This window comes from Triplophysa dalaica, chromosome 6 (assembly GCF_015846415.1).
Source record: "Triplophysa dalaica isolate WHDGS20190420 chromosome 6, ASM1584641v1, whole genome shotgun sequence".
NCBI lineage: Eukaryota > Metazoa > Chordata > Actinopteri > Cypriniformes > Nemacheilidae > Triplophysa > Triplophysa dalaica.
In genome coordinates, this window is record NC_079547.1 from 12,821,746 (window position 1) to 12,839,901 (window position 18,156).

At 37.7% G+C, this 18,156-nt stretch overlaps 1 protein-coding gene across 2 annotated transcripts in view; it reads left to right on the forward strand.

The window, feature by feature from the left end:
- pkn2b (protein kinase N2b) overlaps positions 1 to 17,445 on the forward strand; it is a 32,537-nt gene extending 15,092 nt beyond the window's left edge. The window contains exons 2-22 of one of the 2 annotated variants that reach the window (XM_056750159.1): positions 1,956 to 2,256; positions 4,825 to 4,979; positions 7,372 to 7,495; positions 7,580 to 7,734; positions 9,830 to 10,043; positions 10,844 to 11,029; positions 11,402 to 11,511; positions 12,610 to 12,753; positions 12,862 to 12,937; positions 13,178 to 13,319; positions 13,617 to 13,750; positions 13,898 to 14,027; positions 14,124 to 14,199; positions 14,318 to 14,409; positions 14,747 to 14,923; positions 15,008 to 15,070; positions 15,153 to 15,229; positions 15,323 to 15,465; positions 15,563 to 15,670; positions 15,744 to 15,824; positions 16,160 to 17,445. In XM_056750159.1, the coding sequence (XP_056606137.1) occupies positions 1,956 to 2,256; positions 4,825 to 4,979; positions 7,372 to 7,495; positions 7,580 to 7,734; positions 9,830 to 10,043; positions 10,844 to 11,029; positions 11,402 to 11,511; positions 12,610 to 12,753; positions 12,862 to 12,937; positions 13,178 to 13,319; positions 13,617 to 13,750; positions 13,898 to 14,027; positions 14,124 to 14,199; positions 14,318 to 14,409; positions 14,747 to 14,923; positions 15,008 to 15,070; positions 15,153 to 15,229; positions 15,323 to 15,465; positions 15,563 to 15,670; positions 15,744 to 15,824; positions 16,160 to 16,363 (2,892 nt within the window). In that variant the 3' untranslated portion in view covers positions 16,364 to 17,445. The remainder of the gene's footprint in view (positions 1 to 1,955; positions 2,257 to 4,824; positions 4,980 to 7,371; positions 7,496 to 7,579; positions 7,735 to 9,829; positions 10,044 to 10,843; positions 11,030 to 11,401; positions 11,512 to 12,609; positions 12,754 to 12,861; positions 12,938 to 13,177; positions 13,320 to 13,616; positions 13,751 to 13,897; positions 14,028 to 14,123; positions 14,200 to 14,317; positions 14,410 to 14,746; positions 14,924 to 15,007; positions 15,071 to 15,152; positions 15,230 to 15,322; positions 15,466 to 15,562; positions 15,671 to 15,743; positions 15,825 to 16,159) is intronic. The other variant, XM_056750160.1, reaches the window with a different exon arrangement.
- The last annotated feature ends 711 nt before the right edge of the window (positions 17,446 to 18,156 follow it).

Below are 18,156 nucleotides of genomic sequence, written 5' to 3' on the forward strand. Positions count from 1 at the left end.
TTTCAAGTTTGATGCGACCCTGCCCGTAGCTTACCAGTACTACCTGAAAAGCATTAAAAAGCATGGAAAATACGTGGCACGTGACTGTCTCTTCTTAATCGCACTTCCCTTGTATCTGCTTTTAAAATAATTAATTTGTGCGTTGACCTATTGTACAATGGCCTCAGGCTCAACAGATTGTGTCACTGTGGAAACCTTGAGTTTAAAAGAAGAAAATTACATCAGTTGTTGGGGACTATTTTGGCTGTTTTATGTGGATGCTGCGCAGTGTCAGGTATTGTGTGTGCCCTGCTAGTTTGATGTTTGCTATTAATAGTCATTACGTGAATTAATAACATTAAGAAAGTTAGGAAGTATTCATTTAATCTTCAGAATCTGTATTTGCTGATAGCGCTCTGAATAATCAGTGAAATTTAGTGTCTGTGTGTCTCCAATTGATAATCATTCAAAAATAAAAATGGTCATCATTGATTAAGGAGTTTGGAACAACATGACCTCATGGTTAGTTCTTTAATGAAAGAAAGTAGTCCAACTCCATTTTAAGGAAACCAATTCTTCTTAAACTATTGAAACAGGTCAGAACTTCTTATTCAATGATACAGTCACAAGATTATCACTGATAATCGCACGGTGTTCAGTATTCTGATTGGCTAGTATTAAAATACACCCGGTCAACTGGGGTAAAAAGGCTTGTGAATGAAAACTATGTACTTGTACATGAGTGACACTAAAAAGGCTTATGCATGTTCTACAGTATATGTTGGTATATAAGTATGAAGTGAAAGATTCTTTCGGTCTTTAGTTTAAGCTTTTCTCAATAAAAATCTGTATAAAATTATTTCCATCATAGTCTATTTAAATTCTACTTATAAACTCACAATACACATGAATGGTCAATAAACTTAACTTATTTAAAGACTCGAGCTGCGCAGACCCTCGTCGTCTTTATTCTAGATGGGCTTTATACGGTTATAAAGTGAGCCAAGTCTGCGCAAACTATACGTCCTCTTTATACAGCGTGAGCTTCAGAGTTCTAAAGTCAGGGCAATCTGTACAGCGCAAGCTTATATGCACCTTAGCCTTGTTCTTATTTGTTTACATTGTGATTTGCAGCACAGAGCAGTGAGAGTCACATGACGAAAGTGAAACATTTGTTGGAATCACGATGCTGGCTCAACATTGTGATGTCTGTCAGCCATTGGCAATGAACGATGTCTATCGGCCCAACCCTAGCTAGTATTATAGACAAAAGTATGTTAACAACTGCTCAAAACAAATGGTCACTCATGTATTGCAAGTCATCTTGACATGTGCAGTTTAATATTACTCATAAATGAAATATAAACATGCTATTCTGTTTCTCACATAGCAAACATATATTGTTTGATTATGTTGCTTTAACATTTTTTGGCAGATAATGGTTATTTGAAGCACGGTCCACAACCTCTGCATAGTCTATTGTTACAGTAATAGTAAATGAGATGATGAGTTGTGATCCTGCACAAATAAACCAAGCATGTAAACGTAGTCAATTGAACTAAATTGTGGACTATTGAAATGTAACATTGTTTGTGATGTATATGAGATCGCTATGTCACTTGTTTTTCTTTTGTTTTGTGATTGTGTGTATATGCAAGGTTGGTTTGTTGTATTGTTCTTGCGAGATCTCTGGGCATTCTCAAGCTGATTAGGTAGTGCTTTATACCGCTATATAACCTGAAGCGGATCATACACACACATACACACACACACTCCCCACTGTTTGTGTGAAAGTAAATTCTCATCATACCGGCGTGTAAAATATTACTCTCGGAATGCAAACCACTAATTATTCTGATATCCTTTCATCACGATGCATTTGAGAATGATGCTGATGCTAGAATGCATTCAAGCCTACGAATGCTTTGGATAAACTTAAACACGTTTGCTATCTATCTCTCTCTCTTGCTCCCCAGAGTGATGCTCGGGGTCAGATGGTTTCCGAACGCCTGGGACTCGGTCAAAATCTGGACCTTTCAGACACTATGGTTCAACAAAAGCTGGACGAAATCAAGGACCAGATCAAACGTGAGATTCGCAAAGAGCTGAAGATCAAAGAAGGAGCCGAGAACTTGAGGAAGGTGACCACGGATAAGAAGAGTTTGGCTTATGTGGACAATATGTTAAAGAAGTCTAACAAGAAGGTGGAGGAACTGCACCAGGAACTTCAAGAACTAAATGCACACATAGTGGTAAAGGATCCAGAAGAGCTCGTAGGTATGGCTGATTCCTTTCTTTATCTTCATGTAGCTTATGGTGTTCAGGGTTTTTTCCTGGCTCAAATAAGGGCTAAGGTGGTTCCATCCTGATCTTGTACACAACCATATACCTACCGTTCCTTAAAGTGGCTTAACCAAAGTGACTTTAACATATTAAAATTCTAATATTTGTTAAGTTATATAAAACATTACTTTTATTCTATCAAGCAGAAATATATTTTTTAATCAAAGCTTTTTTTAAATTATTTTCGACTAACTTTTCAGTCCACAATAGCCAACTGAATTAAGCAGTCTTACTAAATGATCAAAGCTCATTGACATCTTGAATTCTCTGTGGTTCACTTTAAATGAATCAATGATCTCTTATATTCGCCGGTGACTGAAAAGTTCAATAGTTTAAATGAACCTGTTCAAATGAGTTATTCGTGTGCGAGTCATTCTGAATGCAATATGCGTTTATATTGGCAAACTCGCTGTGTACTGTATAGACTGATTCCACGACCCAACTGCACAGATAAAGACATTACAATGATGTACATCATGTTCATTTAAGAAATGAAATGTACTTGGATGCAAAACAAACAGCTTTGAAACACAGCTAGCTCTTGTTCTGCAACTCGTAATGCCGCAACTACAGTTAGAAATGCCTATGTTAAATGCACGCAGCATTTCTTGTGATGACACTTCACATAAATTCGAGAGTCTGAGGCGGCTCGACAATTGACGGAGGCGGCCGCCTCCAATTTCTCTATGTAGGAAAATCCCTGATGTTGTTAAAATGCTAAGAGTTAAAACTAATAGTAGACCTCGAGTGCATTTTTGTGTGTTGTTTTTGTTTATAAGTCTGTCACTGACAAAATAGTCCTAAATGTTCTATGAGGCTGTTGTTTTTTGGACATGGTACTAGACCTGGGCAAAATAGCACTTTACTGGTGTGACAGCTGGTGTAATGAAAGCAATAACTATTATTTTCTTAAAACTAATTTCGCCCTCTAATTTTGAACAAAACTGCAAAAGATCTTAAATAGTTCAACAGAACTGGGGCTGGTTTTGTTATTCTTATTGTGTCATTATGCATGATTCTGTGCCTATCACTCATCTGGGAGTCTTTAAGTGTTTACATATGAGTGACTCACTCTTTAAGATAAAGGAGATGTTTCTTTTCTGCTAAAATAAACCTAGATGCAATTAGCATAATAATACAAAATCCATCTTCAGTACATACCTAGTCTTTCTCCTGTATTTTCGGATTTTTTTAATGTGGGCATCAGAGGGCATATATATATATATATATATATATATATATATATATATATATATATTATGTATATGTAGTTGTCGTTAGTAACACATATTGCATAAAATATATGAGATTTTTTATCTTTGGGTCAACGTGAGCCATGCGACGGAGAGGGAGGAACAGAAACAGGGATTCCACCTTACCAACTACAGGTGGATATTTTGTGGTTGTGTTCTTGTCAGGGCACGACCAGATGATCTCATCATTCTGAACTTCAGCATATCGTAAAACAAGCTTTAAGAATTCCATCCGCATGTTTGTGTACGAGTGTTTCGGAGCAGGCAAATCAGAAAATGAGCGGACACTTTCTCAAAAGGGTTAGAAAGCTGTGATCATTACCTAGCCCATCAACAACTAACCTTCTAAAAATGTTGAAGGACTTATTTGAATCCCAATGTTTGAATTTGTTTTTGTGTTTATTCAGGTCAAAATGAACAACCTTTTATATTGAGAGTTCAGTGTTCACCTTGTTTCAGTGTTACTCCTGGGGTGTTTATTTTCCTTTTGGTGTTTGCTCAACCTTTTGCAAGTCTTTCCATGATGATGTTTTCACAGAGACTTCTTTGAGAAACTGGCAGACTCCGTCACCTGAGAGAACATTTGCATTCTTCCTGCCTGCACAAGTCTTTCACTGGGTGTCATTATAACATTGTCATTTCTGTTTATTACACAACTCTGTTACACAACAATGCTTGCGTTAAAAAAAAAAAAAACCCTCCTATTATTTGGCTGCATGTTTTAACAGGTTCTTTTTTGATTTTGACTTGAAGTAAAATGTTACAGAGAAATGAATAAGGTTTATAGTTGCAAAACCTGCTGGCAACAACCTGTGAAATATGGATATCAATTACTTGACAAGACCCAAATTGACCCAAACTTAAACAGAAATAAAAAGAATAAGTTTTTAAAAAGTTGCTACTAAGGGATTTCAATTGTTCTACTTGTGACATTTTAAAGCATGCAGTTGGTTTAGTATACCATTTGTGTTAACCATTTTATTTAAAACTCTTTCAGTCTGATCCTCATTGCAGTGAAAGATCCCAACGCAATAATATTAGCATTTATTTAAAGCTTTCACAAAATGCTCTTTCTACAAATTCCTCATGATAGCTCTCCTGCTTTTACTATTATACACTTGCCCTTAAGGATACATTTTTTTGCTAATCTTGTGAATTTTCCTCTCAGTGCATTTACATTTGTTGTCATTTCTCCTCTACATCTGCTTTAATAACTCTTTGATGTTGGTTTGTGTTTGTTTCATGTCAGAATACCCGCTAACCCCGGACACCCCCAAGAGTGAAGCACGGACATCCACAAACAGTAGTCGGTTAGCTGCTCTGAAAAAACAGGCCGACATTGAGCTCAAAGTGAAACAAGGAGCAGAAAATATGATACATATGTATTCCAACGGCTCTTCCAAGGTAGCCAGGTCTCAAACTAACTAGTTTTTGTGTGGTTTGTATGTTTAATGGATTGACTAGGGACTCCAAAGAGGGAATTTTGGGCACATTCAATGATGTTATTAAACTACACCAAATTGGCAGCTAGCATTTTTTCATTGTGAGGACTCAAAACTGTGGGACAGGCACATTAACTTGCAAAAATCAGAAAAAATATCAGTAAATAATGCAAAAAAAAAGATGGATGCTGTAAAGTAATATGTATATTATACAACTACATTTGAAATAATGTCGAATTGTAATTCAGTTTATTTTGCGTTTCTTAAAATTGTGACCACCAGAGTTGTGGGACATAAACAAAAGTGGTGTTTGGATCTATAAATGCTTCATAATTTGATATTAAATCACATGAATCATTGTATTTTTTTGTCAAGGTGTGTAATGACTCTGTGAATATATTTATAAAGCATCATATGACAAATTTGAAACAAATCTAAAATTTCACTGCTGGGACTTAAAAGTGCCCGTAGTTTCAGAAACACCCGTAAACGTATGGAAAAAGAAATCCGATTCATGCTTTGGACTTTGCAGTGTGAATGCTACCTGGCTCTGTCTGTTGTGTAATTATTTACTGACATTAAAATGAACCAAAAGAGAGTGTGTTTAATAGCATGTTAGCAAATATTGAGAATAATGAAATTCACGGTAGTTGGTATTGACTGCTGAAATTGTATTGTCAACACCATAACAACGTGTTTATGCCTCTTGTCCCCAGAGCAGATCCCCAAAATGAAAACAGCCCTGTTGAAAAAAAACAGCATATGCTGGTTTGGTATGTTTTCATGTAGGTTTGTGCTGGTCATGTTCTGGTTTAAGCTGATCGTCTGCTGGTTTAAGCTGGTCAAACCAGCATCAAAACATGCCTAACCAGCATATGCTGTTTTTTTTTTAAACAGAGAGAATTGCAATATGTTCCACATACACTCTCTTTTAAGCAAAAACAAATATGTCTGCACTAGTGTTGTTTACTGTACATGTAATTTAAATTCATACTGTCAGCAGAATCACTCTCATGCTCTGGGTTGTCTCCGTTCTGGAGTCTTTGACCCTCTTTCCCTCCCTGTGCTGCTTTTATCAAGAATGACATTGTTAATTAAAGGGCCTCCGTGGCTAAAATTAGCATCTTGCATTCACAAAATGAGATCTGGTAAATCAGCACAGAATTTGAGAAGAGAAATATGGAGTTATAAACACAGGGATAAAGAACAAGGGTCCCTGACTCGCTTCCAGATGCATGAACCGTTGTGGCTTCCAGAAAGCTGTTATGTAAACACATGACTTTATTTAACTTGCAATGATTTAGTGATGGTCCTACATTGCTGTTGGCCCATCACTGCTCTTTTCAAGATCTTTTTTTATGCGGCTGAGTGTCATTTTTGTGCTGCATTTCACATTTATGCTTTTGGCAGTTTTTATATAAAGTGGCTATTTAGTGCTCTGGAAATTTGAACCGTGCAGTGCTTTACCAATTGGTCTAAAGAAACAAGAGCCCAATAGTTTAACAAATGTCAAAACTGTGACTGATCCCAGAACCTGTTTCTTGACCACTTAAGTCATTTTGTTGACAAGCAGAAAGTCCTGCTCCCAGTTTTGCCATATCTGGCCGCTCAAACAAGCTGAGCAATGCAGACTAATGGCTTCATAGTTATATCTGTAGGTTTAGCTTCAAAAGGAGTAAGACACTTCAAGTTTAATGTAAACCAATCGTTAGTGTGTCAGTGAATGTAACTTTTGCCTGTTCAGTCATGATTCTTGACTTTTGAAGCGGTAAGGCATACATGCAGGCTCCCAACTGCTTTGGACATCCGGAGAAAAGGCCTCTGAGGTAGCGTCAGGCTTTAATGGCTGCATGCAGGAAGTTCAGTCCACAGAGACTCCTGACGCATTCAGTCAATGGATTAGAATAGTCAGCAAAATACCTTTGGGCTGTCAAGCTCCAAAAATGACCAAAAGCTCCACAAAATTATAATTAAAGGGATGATAGTCATGAAAAATGTTGTCATGAATTACTCACTAGTTTTTCCAAACCGGTTAACATTACTTTGTTTGGTTGAACACAGACGAGACTGAGAACATTTGGACGAATGTAACCAAGCAGTTCTTGGACACCATTGACTACCATATTAGGGAAAATTACAATGGTAGTCAAAAGTGCCCCAGAACTGTTGGATGTCCTACATTCTTCAAAATATCTTCTTGTTGAACAATACAAAAATATATAATATTCCTGCTATGGAAGTAAATGGTGTCAAGGACTTTTTGGTTCTAAGCATTCTTCCTAATATCTTTCTTTGTGTTCAACCAAACAAAGAATGAACTTCTGATTTATTTCCGTCCTGTGGTTTGTCTACAGGACCGCAAACTGCTTGCAGCAGCTCAACAGATGCTCCAGGACAGCAAGACAAAGATTGAGTTCATTCGGATGCAGATCCTCAAAGCCAGCCAGACCAATGAGATGAACTATGAGAACAACGATGGTATGTGGCGGATTTATTCTCTAATGAAATATTTGCATCTTGAATAGCGAGAACTGTGGGAATTAAACATATTGTGATATTTAGAGACTGCAGGAAAGCCTATCATCAGTCCCCTGGACCTCAGGATAGAGGAGCTACGACATCACTTCCGGATAGAGTCCGCCGTGGGCGAAGGGGCTAAGAATGTGATGAAACTGCTGGGGACAGGGAAGGTGACAGAGAAGAAAGCTCATTCAGAGGTCAGTTCCGTTTTCTAACGAGTATACATTCTGTAGACCGTTTCATCGTACGTACGCGACCGGACTGCAGCTTACATCCGGTCTGTGTTTGGGTAGTGTCCAAGAATAATACTATTTATATTTAATTGAATTTGTTAATTTATATTATTACCCAGCTAACACATATACGTTATGATGACGTACCTGGACTGCACCGTATTCGTTGCCACGACGTACCAAATAACATTTCAGCGACGTAACTTTGTGATTCCCATATTCGTTGTGACAACGTAACATTGGACATTGCTGTGATGTGCTTATGGATCGATCCTGATTATGTAAATGGAACGGTCAATATTCGTCGCGGCAACTTACAAAATAAAGTTTCTGGGTTGAGACATGTACGTCCCAGTGACCAAGCAGTTAAAATTTATAATTTTATTTAAACACATCTTGCCTCACATGAAGGATTCAATTTTATGCATTATTGGAATCATTTTCTAGTTAAATATGCATTATACAAAAATTCACGATTATTAAAACAGAACTGTTCATCAACATAAGACATTTTATTTAGATACTTAAGAAAATTACACAATTAACTTCAACACAATGTAGAGGATTCAAAGCAGATATTTATTGACAGAGATGAATAAACATTATCTTTAAACTTAACATTATATTCTATCTTACCACAAGTTTAGCGGGATGTCCGTTTTTTTAGATACAACCATCAAAAGCTTCTTCCGTCAAACTCTCAAACATCTAAGTCTGTTTATTTTAATGCGCCAAATCGATCGAAAACTAGATTTTAGTTTGTAATGTTATTAATAAGTCGGTTTCACAGTAAAATTATATTGCATTTTAACTGATGAAAATTACATTTTTGAAAATTATTGTCAACTACAATGTTAAACTGACATACAGTACATCAGTTTCTGGTTTATTATTTAAAACAGCTTCAACATAAAATTATTTAAAAAACTGTTTTAACATGCTGCCGAAACACTTTGAAACACTGTTGGTCATTTTTTCCTCATCATAATTTCATCAACTTTAATCTTAAATCATTGATCATTATGGCTTTATAACAGTGCTTTACATAAACATTAAAAGTATTTCTGAATGAATTATCCAAGTTAATTATTTGTGCTTCTGTATTAAACATCTCAAATCTGCAAAGCTGCTTCTTCTTCGGCTCTTGTCTTGGTTACACAAGCAACACACTTGTGGACACTGACGCCTAGTGGTCATTGCCTGTTGACCCGGATACGATGTAGAAGTATTAATGAAAAAATCGACACGTAGGCTACAGGGTCGAGGCTACGGCGTAGGTCCGACGCACGAGTATAAACTTACCTTAAGAGTCCATAAACATCAAGAGTTAAAAAAAACAAATCGCTTTTATTTGCAATTTGTTCTGCTGTAACAAATTAAATTTTTTGTTTACATATTTCCCTTATTTAGTGCATCAGCAGTGTCACAAGTTAACATGGAATGTACGTGTTAAACTAGCATACATCCAGAAGCTGTCCAAGAGATATACCATAGCGCTTTCCGTGCCCTTTGCCAAAGTTACTCATTCACAACATGCATGCATGTCATGTTTGTTGCCATGTATGGACAAAATAATTTTAAGATCAGTTATTTATTGGAACCAATATATTCCCTCCACATGTATATGTATGTATGTATTTACATTTAGTCATTAAGCAGACGCTTTTATCCAAAGCAACTTGGAGAGTTCAGGGAGCAATAACGCGATATGTCATACAGGGGAAATTATACAATAAGTGCTAATACCAAGTTACTAGTTTCCTCAAAAGCCAGAACATTACCCAAACCGTGTATAGACCTCTTTAAAAAGTAAGATTCTCCTCCTGCAAGGGATTTGTTTGCGGGTCACATTTACTTACTGTGGTGTACAGTACATGGAATAAAAAAATCTGTTGCAGTTGACAGAATCTGTTGAGTTATTCCTTCACCCCACTTGCCATATCTTTCAAAATTTGTGTTTTTTCCAGTAGTGTCTGACACCAACTATGGCTTTTGTAGCTTATTGTTTGGTTTTGTTGTCTGTTTGCATTTGTAAGGATTGCTTCACTTTGTTTTGCAGGCTCAGTCCCGTTTGAATGAGTCCAGTCAGAAGCTAGACCTTTTAAAGTTCTCTCTGGAGCAGAGACTCAGTGAGCTGCCCAAAAATAACCCGAAGGCCAGTTTGATCATGGAGGAGTTAGCAATGGTGTCTTCTCCACCTCTCAGTCCACGCCAAAGCATCATGTCCACCAGCAACCAGTACAGCACTGTGGCCAAACCTGCAGCATTGACGGGTAATAATACAAATTTCGAGGCTGGTGAAAGGAGGTTTTAAAATTATACATATCTTTATTTAATGCTGGTATTTCTCCTTTTGAGTTTAGTGATTACACCTAAAAATAGTTAATCATTAAACACTTTAAACATTGAACATCGTTATAAATATACTATCGCTAATATAGTATTTTTTTGCTAAAAAGCATGCATTTTAATGTTTTAATATGATTACAAAAAATAACCTTAACTAAACATGTAAGCATAGTAATGGAATATATTATATAGATATACTATGATGTCATTGACATATTTTCATGTTTCAAACATAAATCATTAACATATTTTATGATTTAACATTTTAAGATTTCAAGTCAGGGACCAAATCGTTCCTAACAATAGAACAACATGGTCTTTTATAACAACATATGGGTTCATAACACATGCATCGTAGTGTGTCTTTTGTTTCATTTGAGAAGGGGAGCAGCTGTCTGGGTAAAGGCATGTAGGAGCTACATTCGACTTTTCGCACTGTCAATACATACTTGGCCCCAGTGTTCCCCTCCCCCTTTTGGCTTTATCACACACAACTTTGACCTTCACTCTGAAGGAGAGAGAAGGTTTACATTACTATTATAGATAAGTAGCGCTTGCCATATAAGGCTGTTTAACCACTGCATGTGTCTTGAAATAGACATTTGAAATTGTTTGCACATTTAATTAACTTGTCTGAATCCCAAATGATATGTTTAGAGATTTACATCTCGGCTCGCACAGTGTTTGGCTCGGAGTGAGCGTAGTTTGTATTGTAAATCCACAGGCACTTTAGACGTGAGGCTCATGGGCTGTCAGGACCTCCTGGAGAACGTCCCAGGTCGCTCTAAGACAGCATCTGTTGCTCTGCCCGGCTGGAGCCCAAGTGAAGCACGCTCCTCATTTATGAGCCGAGGAAACAAAAGTAAATCCGGGAACAGCCGAACCCTCTCCAAATCTGATGATCTGTCCAGTTGAGTGGCTTTAGCATTTATTACTTATTGGGATGTTATAATATATAAGTGTTAATATTGTGAAAATTCTGCCATTATTCATGGCCCATACATAATATATAGATATATACTTAATTTTTTATGTAATAAAAGTTTGTATGTGGCAGAAGTCTTGAACACCCACTTTGTGATACTTTTGTTTGATGTTTTTTTTACTCAAGGTTTCTATTGATAGTACAGATTTATTTTTTTGGTCTTAGTTGATAGCTTAATAATTGTTGATAGTATTACGAGTCTTCATCGGAGTACTTCATATAAAATATTAATATATTAATAAATGTATATATTGACATTTTTGTAAAAGAATTAAAAGTGTGTTTGTGTTTTGACAGATGAAATCAGTGCCGTTCTGAAGCTGGACAACACAGTTGTGGGTCAGACCCATTGGAAGCCAGTTAGCAACCAGTCTTGGGACCAGAAGTTCACTCTGGAACTTGACCGGGTAACAAATGTGAAATTGCATGCTCAAAAATACGCTCTAATCTTGTAATACCCTCAACACATGAGCACACATATGCGCATATGCTCTCCATTTCGATCTTAATTAAATTTGGAAATGTTAATCCTAGATTTGACCCAGCTCTTGGGTCACGAAACTCATACAAGGCAGCTTGTCAGTATGTTAAGATCTGCAATCTTACATGTATAATTTTGCTTCCTCTGCGATGGGAATATTTATTATTAAGTCATGCTTTTATAAGCAACCTGCTTTGAAATTGAAATATGACATTATGATCAGAATAATCATTAGCTGCATGTTGTTTGTTTAGGTTGTGGAAGAGTAGAGACTGTATGGTGGATGTATAGAAAGAGACATATGTTGGGTGAACTTTCACATGGCTGTGGCCTTAGACTTGTACTTAGCTTTTTGACACACTAAGCGTTTAATCTCGTGGCAGGCAATGTGACCACCAATCAGCAGTTGTGCAATAAAGCCATAAGTATGGCAGACAGACTCTGTATTTGAAGTTTATTTTTTGGTCCTGCATAAGAATGTCAAATTGTTTGCTTTAAACTGTAGTAATACACCTTTTTATTAGTTAAAGTTGAATACTCTATGAATGATACCTCAGATTGTGCGGCTGCCCTATGGGTACTACGTGTAGGAAACGCCTCTATTTTATACAGGATTACATTGGCAAATTACAAACAATGATCACAACCTGAAGGACAATATCAACACCTGTACACATCCTCCATCATACAGAATTTACACCACGTGTGTGCGGGCCAGAGAGGCAAACGGCAGAGTGAATATAGCCAAAACATTATGTGAAATTTTTCATGTGCGCATGGGCCCCTGATGCCCATTGGATAATCCTGCCTTTCCTAGCAGCGCCCTAGCAACCGCCTATAACAACCTGGCAACCCCAATGTCTTAATCAAACCCTGAATTACTTTACTGCAAAGATAAGCATGCCTTGTTTTGCCATAAGTTTAACCACAGCCTAATTTTACATGTTCAAACTAGGTGTATGAAGTGTACATAAATATGCTTAATACACCGCTTGTTAAATCCATTTTTATGTTTGGCCTATAGTCTCGTGAGTTGGAAATAGCAGTATACTGGAGAGACTGGCGATCTCTGTGCGCTGTTAAGTTTTTACGTTTGGAGGACTTCCTGGACAACCAGCGTCATGGTATGTGCCTTTACCTGGAACCACAAGGAACATTGTTTGCTGAGGTACTTGAATGTTTCCCACTCAACATACACCTGTGCAATATACACATACAGACAATTCCATTGCCCTGTATACTTCTATTTCATTTATGTCTACCTTTTTGAATACAGGTTACATTTTTCAACCCAGTTATTGAGAGGCGGCCTAAACTACAAAGGCAAAAGAAAATCTTCTCCAAACAGCAAGGTATGACTATGAAGTGCAAATATGCCGCAAGGTAATGAAAGAGGTTGACAAGTTCGCTTAAAAAGATCAGAATATGCAGGCTACAGTTATGTGGTTCAATATTCTTCTACTTGGGAGCCAGTGTAAAGTCTGAATGAACTTTGACCTTGTTTTAATAGGTTTTATTATTTTGTAATCTACTGCTTTAATGTCAAAAGTCGTATATGTGCTTAATCGTATGCATTTGCCCTTTCTCCTCAGGTAAAACATTCCTGCGTGCCCCTCAGATGAACATTAACATTGCCACCTGGGGCAGATTGGTGAGAAGAGCCATTCCGTCGATGAATACTCTGAGCCCGGAAACGGGACAGATTGGACACTCAGATGCCCATTCCTTGCCCGGGTACACATTTTAAACACTCCCCACATTCTATTTCCTTTTCAGAGCATGTGGTAGCGGAAAGCCCTCAGAATTATGTCTTTGATAAACAATGACTATGTCTGGAAACTTAATTGGTGTTCTAAATTTAGATCTTGAGATGACTCAGCAGCCCCGCTCCTTGTCCCAGTTTATGAATTCCGTCATGTTGGATATTACTTGCTCTGTAAATCTCCAGACCCCCACACGTAGCCACAAAGCTATTTAAAATGGAAACGGGCATGTTGTCAAAACTGTTGTCATTTTTCCCATCTCCCTTAGCGACCCTACTGTGACCAAATTAGACTTTGACAAAGGCACGTCACCTCCCTCAAAACGACACTCTATTACGGTGAAGATAGAGGAAACGACATCACAGGATAAAGTGCAAGATGGACAAGAGGTGCAGGTAAAGGAGGGAAGTGACTTATTTATTGTTAAAAGAAATCGTTCACCCTATCAAAGCTTTCATTTGAACTTCCGTTTTTAGTTTAGGGTTACATTTAATCCTCTTATAAGTCTTTATTGACAGTTTGGAATGACTTAAATCGTCTTGAATCTACAGGATGCCCTAGCGACATTTGACTTCCTGAACAACACAGTAGCTAAACCAGATTATGACAGTCTGGTTGAAAATGAAACGGAACAGCCTGACCTGGAATTGACTGAAGTGCAGCAGAAAGCTGAAATAAGGTAGTTCAGTCCACATTATAGGAAGAATGATGTCATGGCTACACAAAGCATCCATCTGTTCATTGTACTCAAATACTTTGTGTCTTATAACTTTAGGGAAGAAGAGGACGTACAATTCAGTTTGAAAGACTTCAAATGTGTAGCTGTTTTGGGGCGTGGCCACTTCGGAAAGGTAATTGGAATAAGGATATTGCTTTTAAATAAGGCCGTTGTTATTATAAACTCTACGGAAAATGTGCAAATGCTCCGTTAACACAGCTTGAGCTGCTCTGTGTTCACTTATTTAACAGGTTTTACTTGCCGAGTACAAGACCACCGGAGAAATGTTTGCCATTAAAGCTTTGAAAAAAGGTGACATTGTTGCGAGGGATGAAGTTGACAGGTAAAGTCTGTATGTTTGTTCGCTTAACAAAATGATAATAAAACATATACTTAAATCTTAATGCTGCTTTTTTAGTTAATGTGACTCTGAATTGTTTAAAAAAGTGAAAAACATGTGCGGTGCGGTACGGTGGTTGAGGATATTATGTAGATCGATTGTAGCATTTGTGCTCACTCAGGTCATGCTGCTTAAAATCCAACTACAATATTGATAATATTTCACCTTCTACCTAAAAATTTCTGTTCCACTCTCTTGACGGCTTCGGCCAACAAAGAGGCAAATTTTTGTTACTTAACCTAGCAATGTTTATATGCTAACAATAAAATTTCAACCACAGCCTCATGTGTGAGAAGAGGATCTTTGAGACTGTGAACAGTGTTCGGCACCCTTTCCTGGTGAATCTCTTCGCTTGCTTCCAGACCAAAGAGCATGTGTGCTTCGTCATGGAGTATGCAGCGGGAGGAGACCTCATGATGCACATTCATTCAGACGTGTTCTCTGAACCACGTTCAGTGTGAGTGACTGCTGTCAATTTGACATGATTTTATTGCGTGATTATATGTGGATTTTTTCTAATGATTTGTTTTTGTTTCCTCAGTTTTTATGCCGCCTGTGTAGTTTTGGGGCTACAGTTTCTTCATGATCATAAAATTGTGTACAGGTAAGCATCTGTTCTTAAAGTAATAACAGTGATGGGATTTTGAAAAGTTTGTTAACCGCCCATGTGACCTATTGTTCTTCAGGGATTTAAAGCTAGATAACCTCCTGCTAGATACTGAGGGTTATGTCAAGATTGCTGATTTTGGTCTCTGCAAAGAAGGTGTGTTATATTATGACTGACATTTGTTTTCCTTTTATTTTTATGTGTTTAGTCTGTCATTTTGAGTGTAACATTACACATTGCTTTATTTAGGAATGGGCTTTAGTGATCGCACTAGTACCTTCTGTGGCACTCCAGAGTTCTTAGCACCTGAGGTTTTGACTGAGACGTCATACACGAGAGCAGTGGATTGGTGGGGTCTGGGAGTTCTCATTTTTGAGATGCTGGTTGGAGAGGTACGATAGTTCCTTTAACTCTATAGGGAAAATGTATTGACATTACATGAACGTCTAGTGCATTCACATAAATGGTGATTTCGTATTGTGTTCTCAGTCCCCATTCCCTGGTGATGATGAGGAGGAGGTGTTTGACAGTATTGTTAATGATGAAGTTCGCTATCCAAGGTTCCTCTCCACAGAAGCCATATCCATTATGAGAAGGGTATGTTGTGGTTTAACCTCTTTTTAGACCTCATCTGTTTCGTAATTGTCCTTTTAACATTCTTCTCGTGCAGTTGTTAAGGAGAAATCCAGAGCGACGTCTTGGCGCGGGAGAACGAGATGCAGAGGAAGTGAAGAGACACCCGTTTTTCAGAGTAAGCACCGCTTTAACTTCTCTCATGTTTGATATCACAATTCAAGTCTTAAGCCCATTGCACACTGAGCCCAAAATTTCGTCCGGATTTACGCACGTTAAAAAATAAATACGAACTCACGTTGTGTGAATCACATTTACACTCTGCCTCAGATTATTTCGTCCCTCATAAATCCATTTCCAGCGGTTTTTGCATCCGTAAAGCATTTTGAGGGGGCTTATTTAACAATTCAGAGACACCGTACAAACAAGCGCTAAAGAGGAAAAAACGCATACGAAAATTTCGGACTGTTTGTGCAAAGACCTTTAATCCAACACTTGTTTCTTCTTGCCCAGAATATGGACTGGGACGCCCTGCTGGCGAAAAAGACACAGCCTCCATTTATGCCGACCATCAAAGGGCGTGAGGATGTTAGCAACTTTGACGATGAGTTCACCTCAGAGGTACCAATACTAACTCCACCTCGTGAACCAAGGGTTCTGATGGCCTCTGAGCAGAACATGTTCGAAGATTTTGACTATATTGCTGACTGGTGTTAACCCCAATCATCATAAGCCTCGTTCACACATGCTCAACACTGTGAACCCTGGAGGGAACAACTCCAGCACTTTGGGACACATTATAGAAAGTGCTTTCCCTATGAACTCTTACCTGTGCCTCTTAAGAGACTGGCAATACGTTGCTATAAGAAACAAGAATGAGGTCATACATTCATGGTAGCTCAAAGTGACATCTATTAATCGTCAGAACACTGGGACACTCGATTGGTGACCGATACAAACCTGAATATTCAACAGGATCAAGTTTAGCTTCCCTTTCCACTTTCCATACTTTTGCAAGGAAGAACACTTTGGGCGTCATTTTTCTTTGATTTTTAAAGAATAAAATGTGCCAATTGTCTTTATGCCGGTGAACTAAGGAACCCAACCGGGACATCAAATGGCAAACTCTTCACTCTGTAACAGAAGCTTCCTTTTAGAGAAGAGTCTTGAAGTCTCAAGGATGGCTCTTTCTTGTTATTTATTTTGTCTTAAATGCTTAATTATTGACAAGGCTTCCAAACAGTAATATCAGGTAAAGGACAACTACAGTACCAAAACATCCTGCCAAATGCTCATCTGCAGTTTTATTGGATTAAAAAAGACCTCCGCCAAGAGCACAGGTAGACAAACTTGAACATTCAAGGCAAGGGAGTTAACTGATCTTTTGAGAAGTTCAGTTTCTTTCGTTTCTATAAGCGCGACAATGTATTCCAATCATCAAAAGAAAAGCAAGTTATATTTTTATTCTGTATTCTTTGACTATTAGCCATTTGGATCTGCTGTATGGTATAATAATGGTTGTATACATGTGTATGATTATCATTTTGGAGAGGGCAGCTCAAAGTTGAGAGCAATCCTGAATTTTTCAAATGAAATGTAAAAATGTATATTCATGAAAACAACAAATGTATATTTTTGGCATGTGGTTATGCCAAAACTGGCTGTATGTTTTACTGGTTGACTTTTTTAAAGAATATTCGTAGTACTGTTTTGGATCTTTGTAATTTCGCAGATTTCTCACAGTTTAGCCATTATGGTGTTGTACATGTCAAAATTAAACCACCTTTAATAGAAAAACACATATGTTTGCTTGACAGATGTATTTATATGCCGTGATCTCACTTCAATCTCTTTTTCGCTGGACTGCTGGTGTAAAGCAGTTATTGCTTCACTTATATATGTAAATTCTCTCAAAATTGACTCATTTGCCATCCCAGATGTAGGTGACTTCCTTTCTTCAATCGAACAGAAACACAAAATGTAATAGTTTAACATATTCTGGAGAACTATTCCCTGGAAGGCAGGTTGCGATGGACTTCTGCCAACAACTCCCCTCAGTGTATCATCTCGAATGCCTTCTGTACACCGAGGCCTGGTTTCTGTCTTCTCTTCACAGAAGAATGCCTGTGCTTTAAAGAAGCCCCACACACCCATACAACATTTTTGTTTCGTTTTTTGGGAGGTCGTCTGTTAACAAGGAAGTAAAGATGGTTTTGGCACACTTGCAATGTGACAAATATGAGAAGTGGAATATGATTGACACAGAAAGTACCTGTCTGGCCAAACTTGATTTGCTAGTTTTAAGTAGGCACTGTTGCAATGCGTTTTTGTATCACTGACAAATGAAAACCGGTCAAAAGGATTTACTAACAACTTCATTTTACTCACTCAAGCGGTGAAAAAGGGAAAAGGGAGTTTTTAAGTTTGAGTCACTCGATTGCTGATGGAAAGAGGCCATTGTTTATCTGGTTTTACTGGTCAGGGTGTGTATGTTAGGAGTTACTGAATGA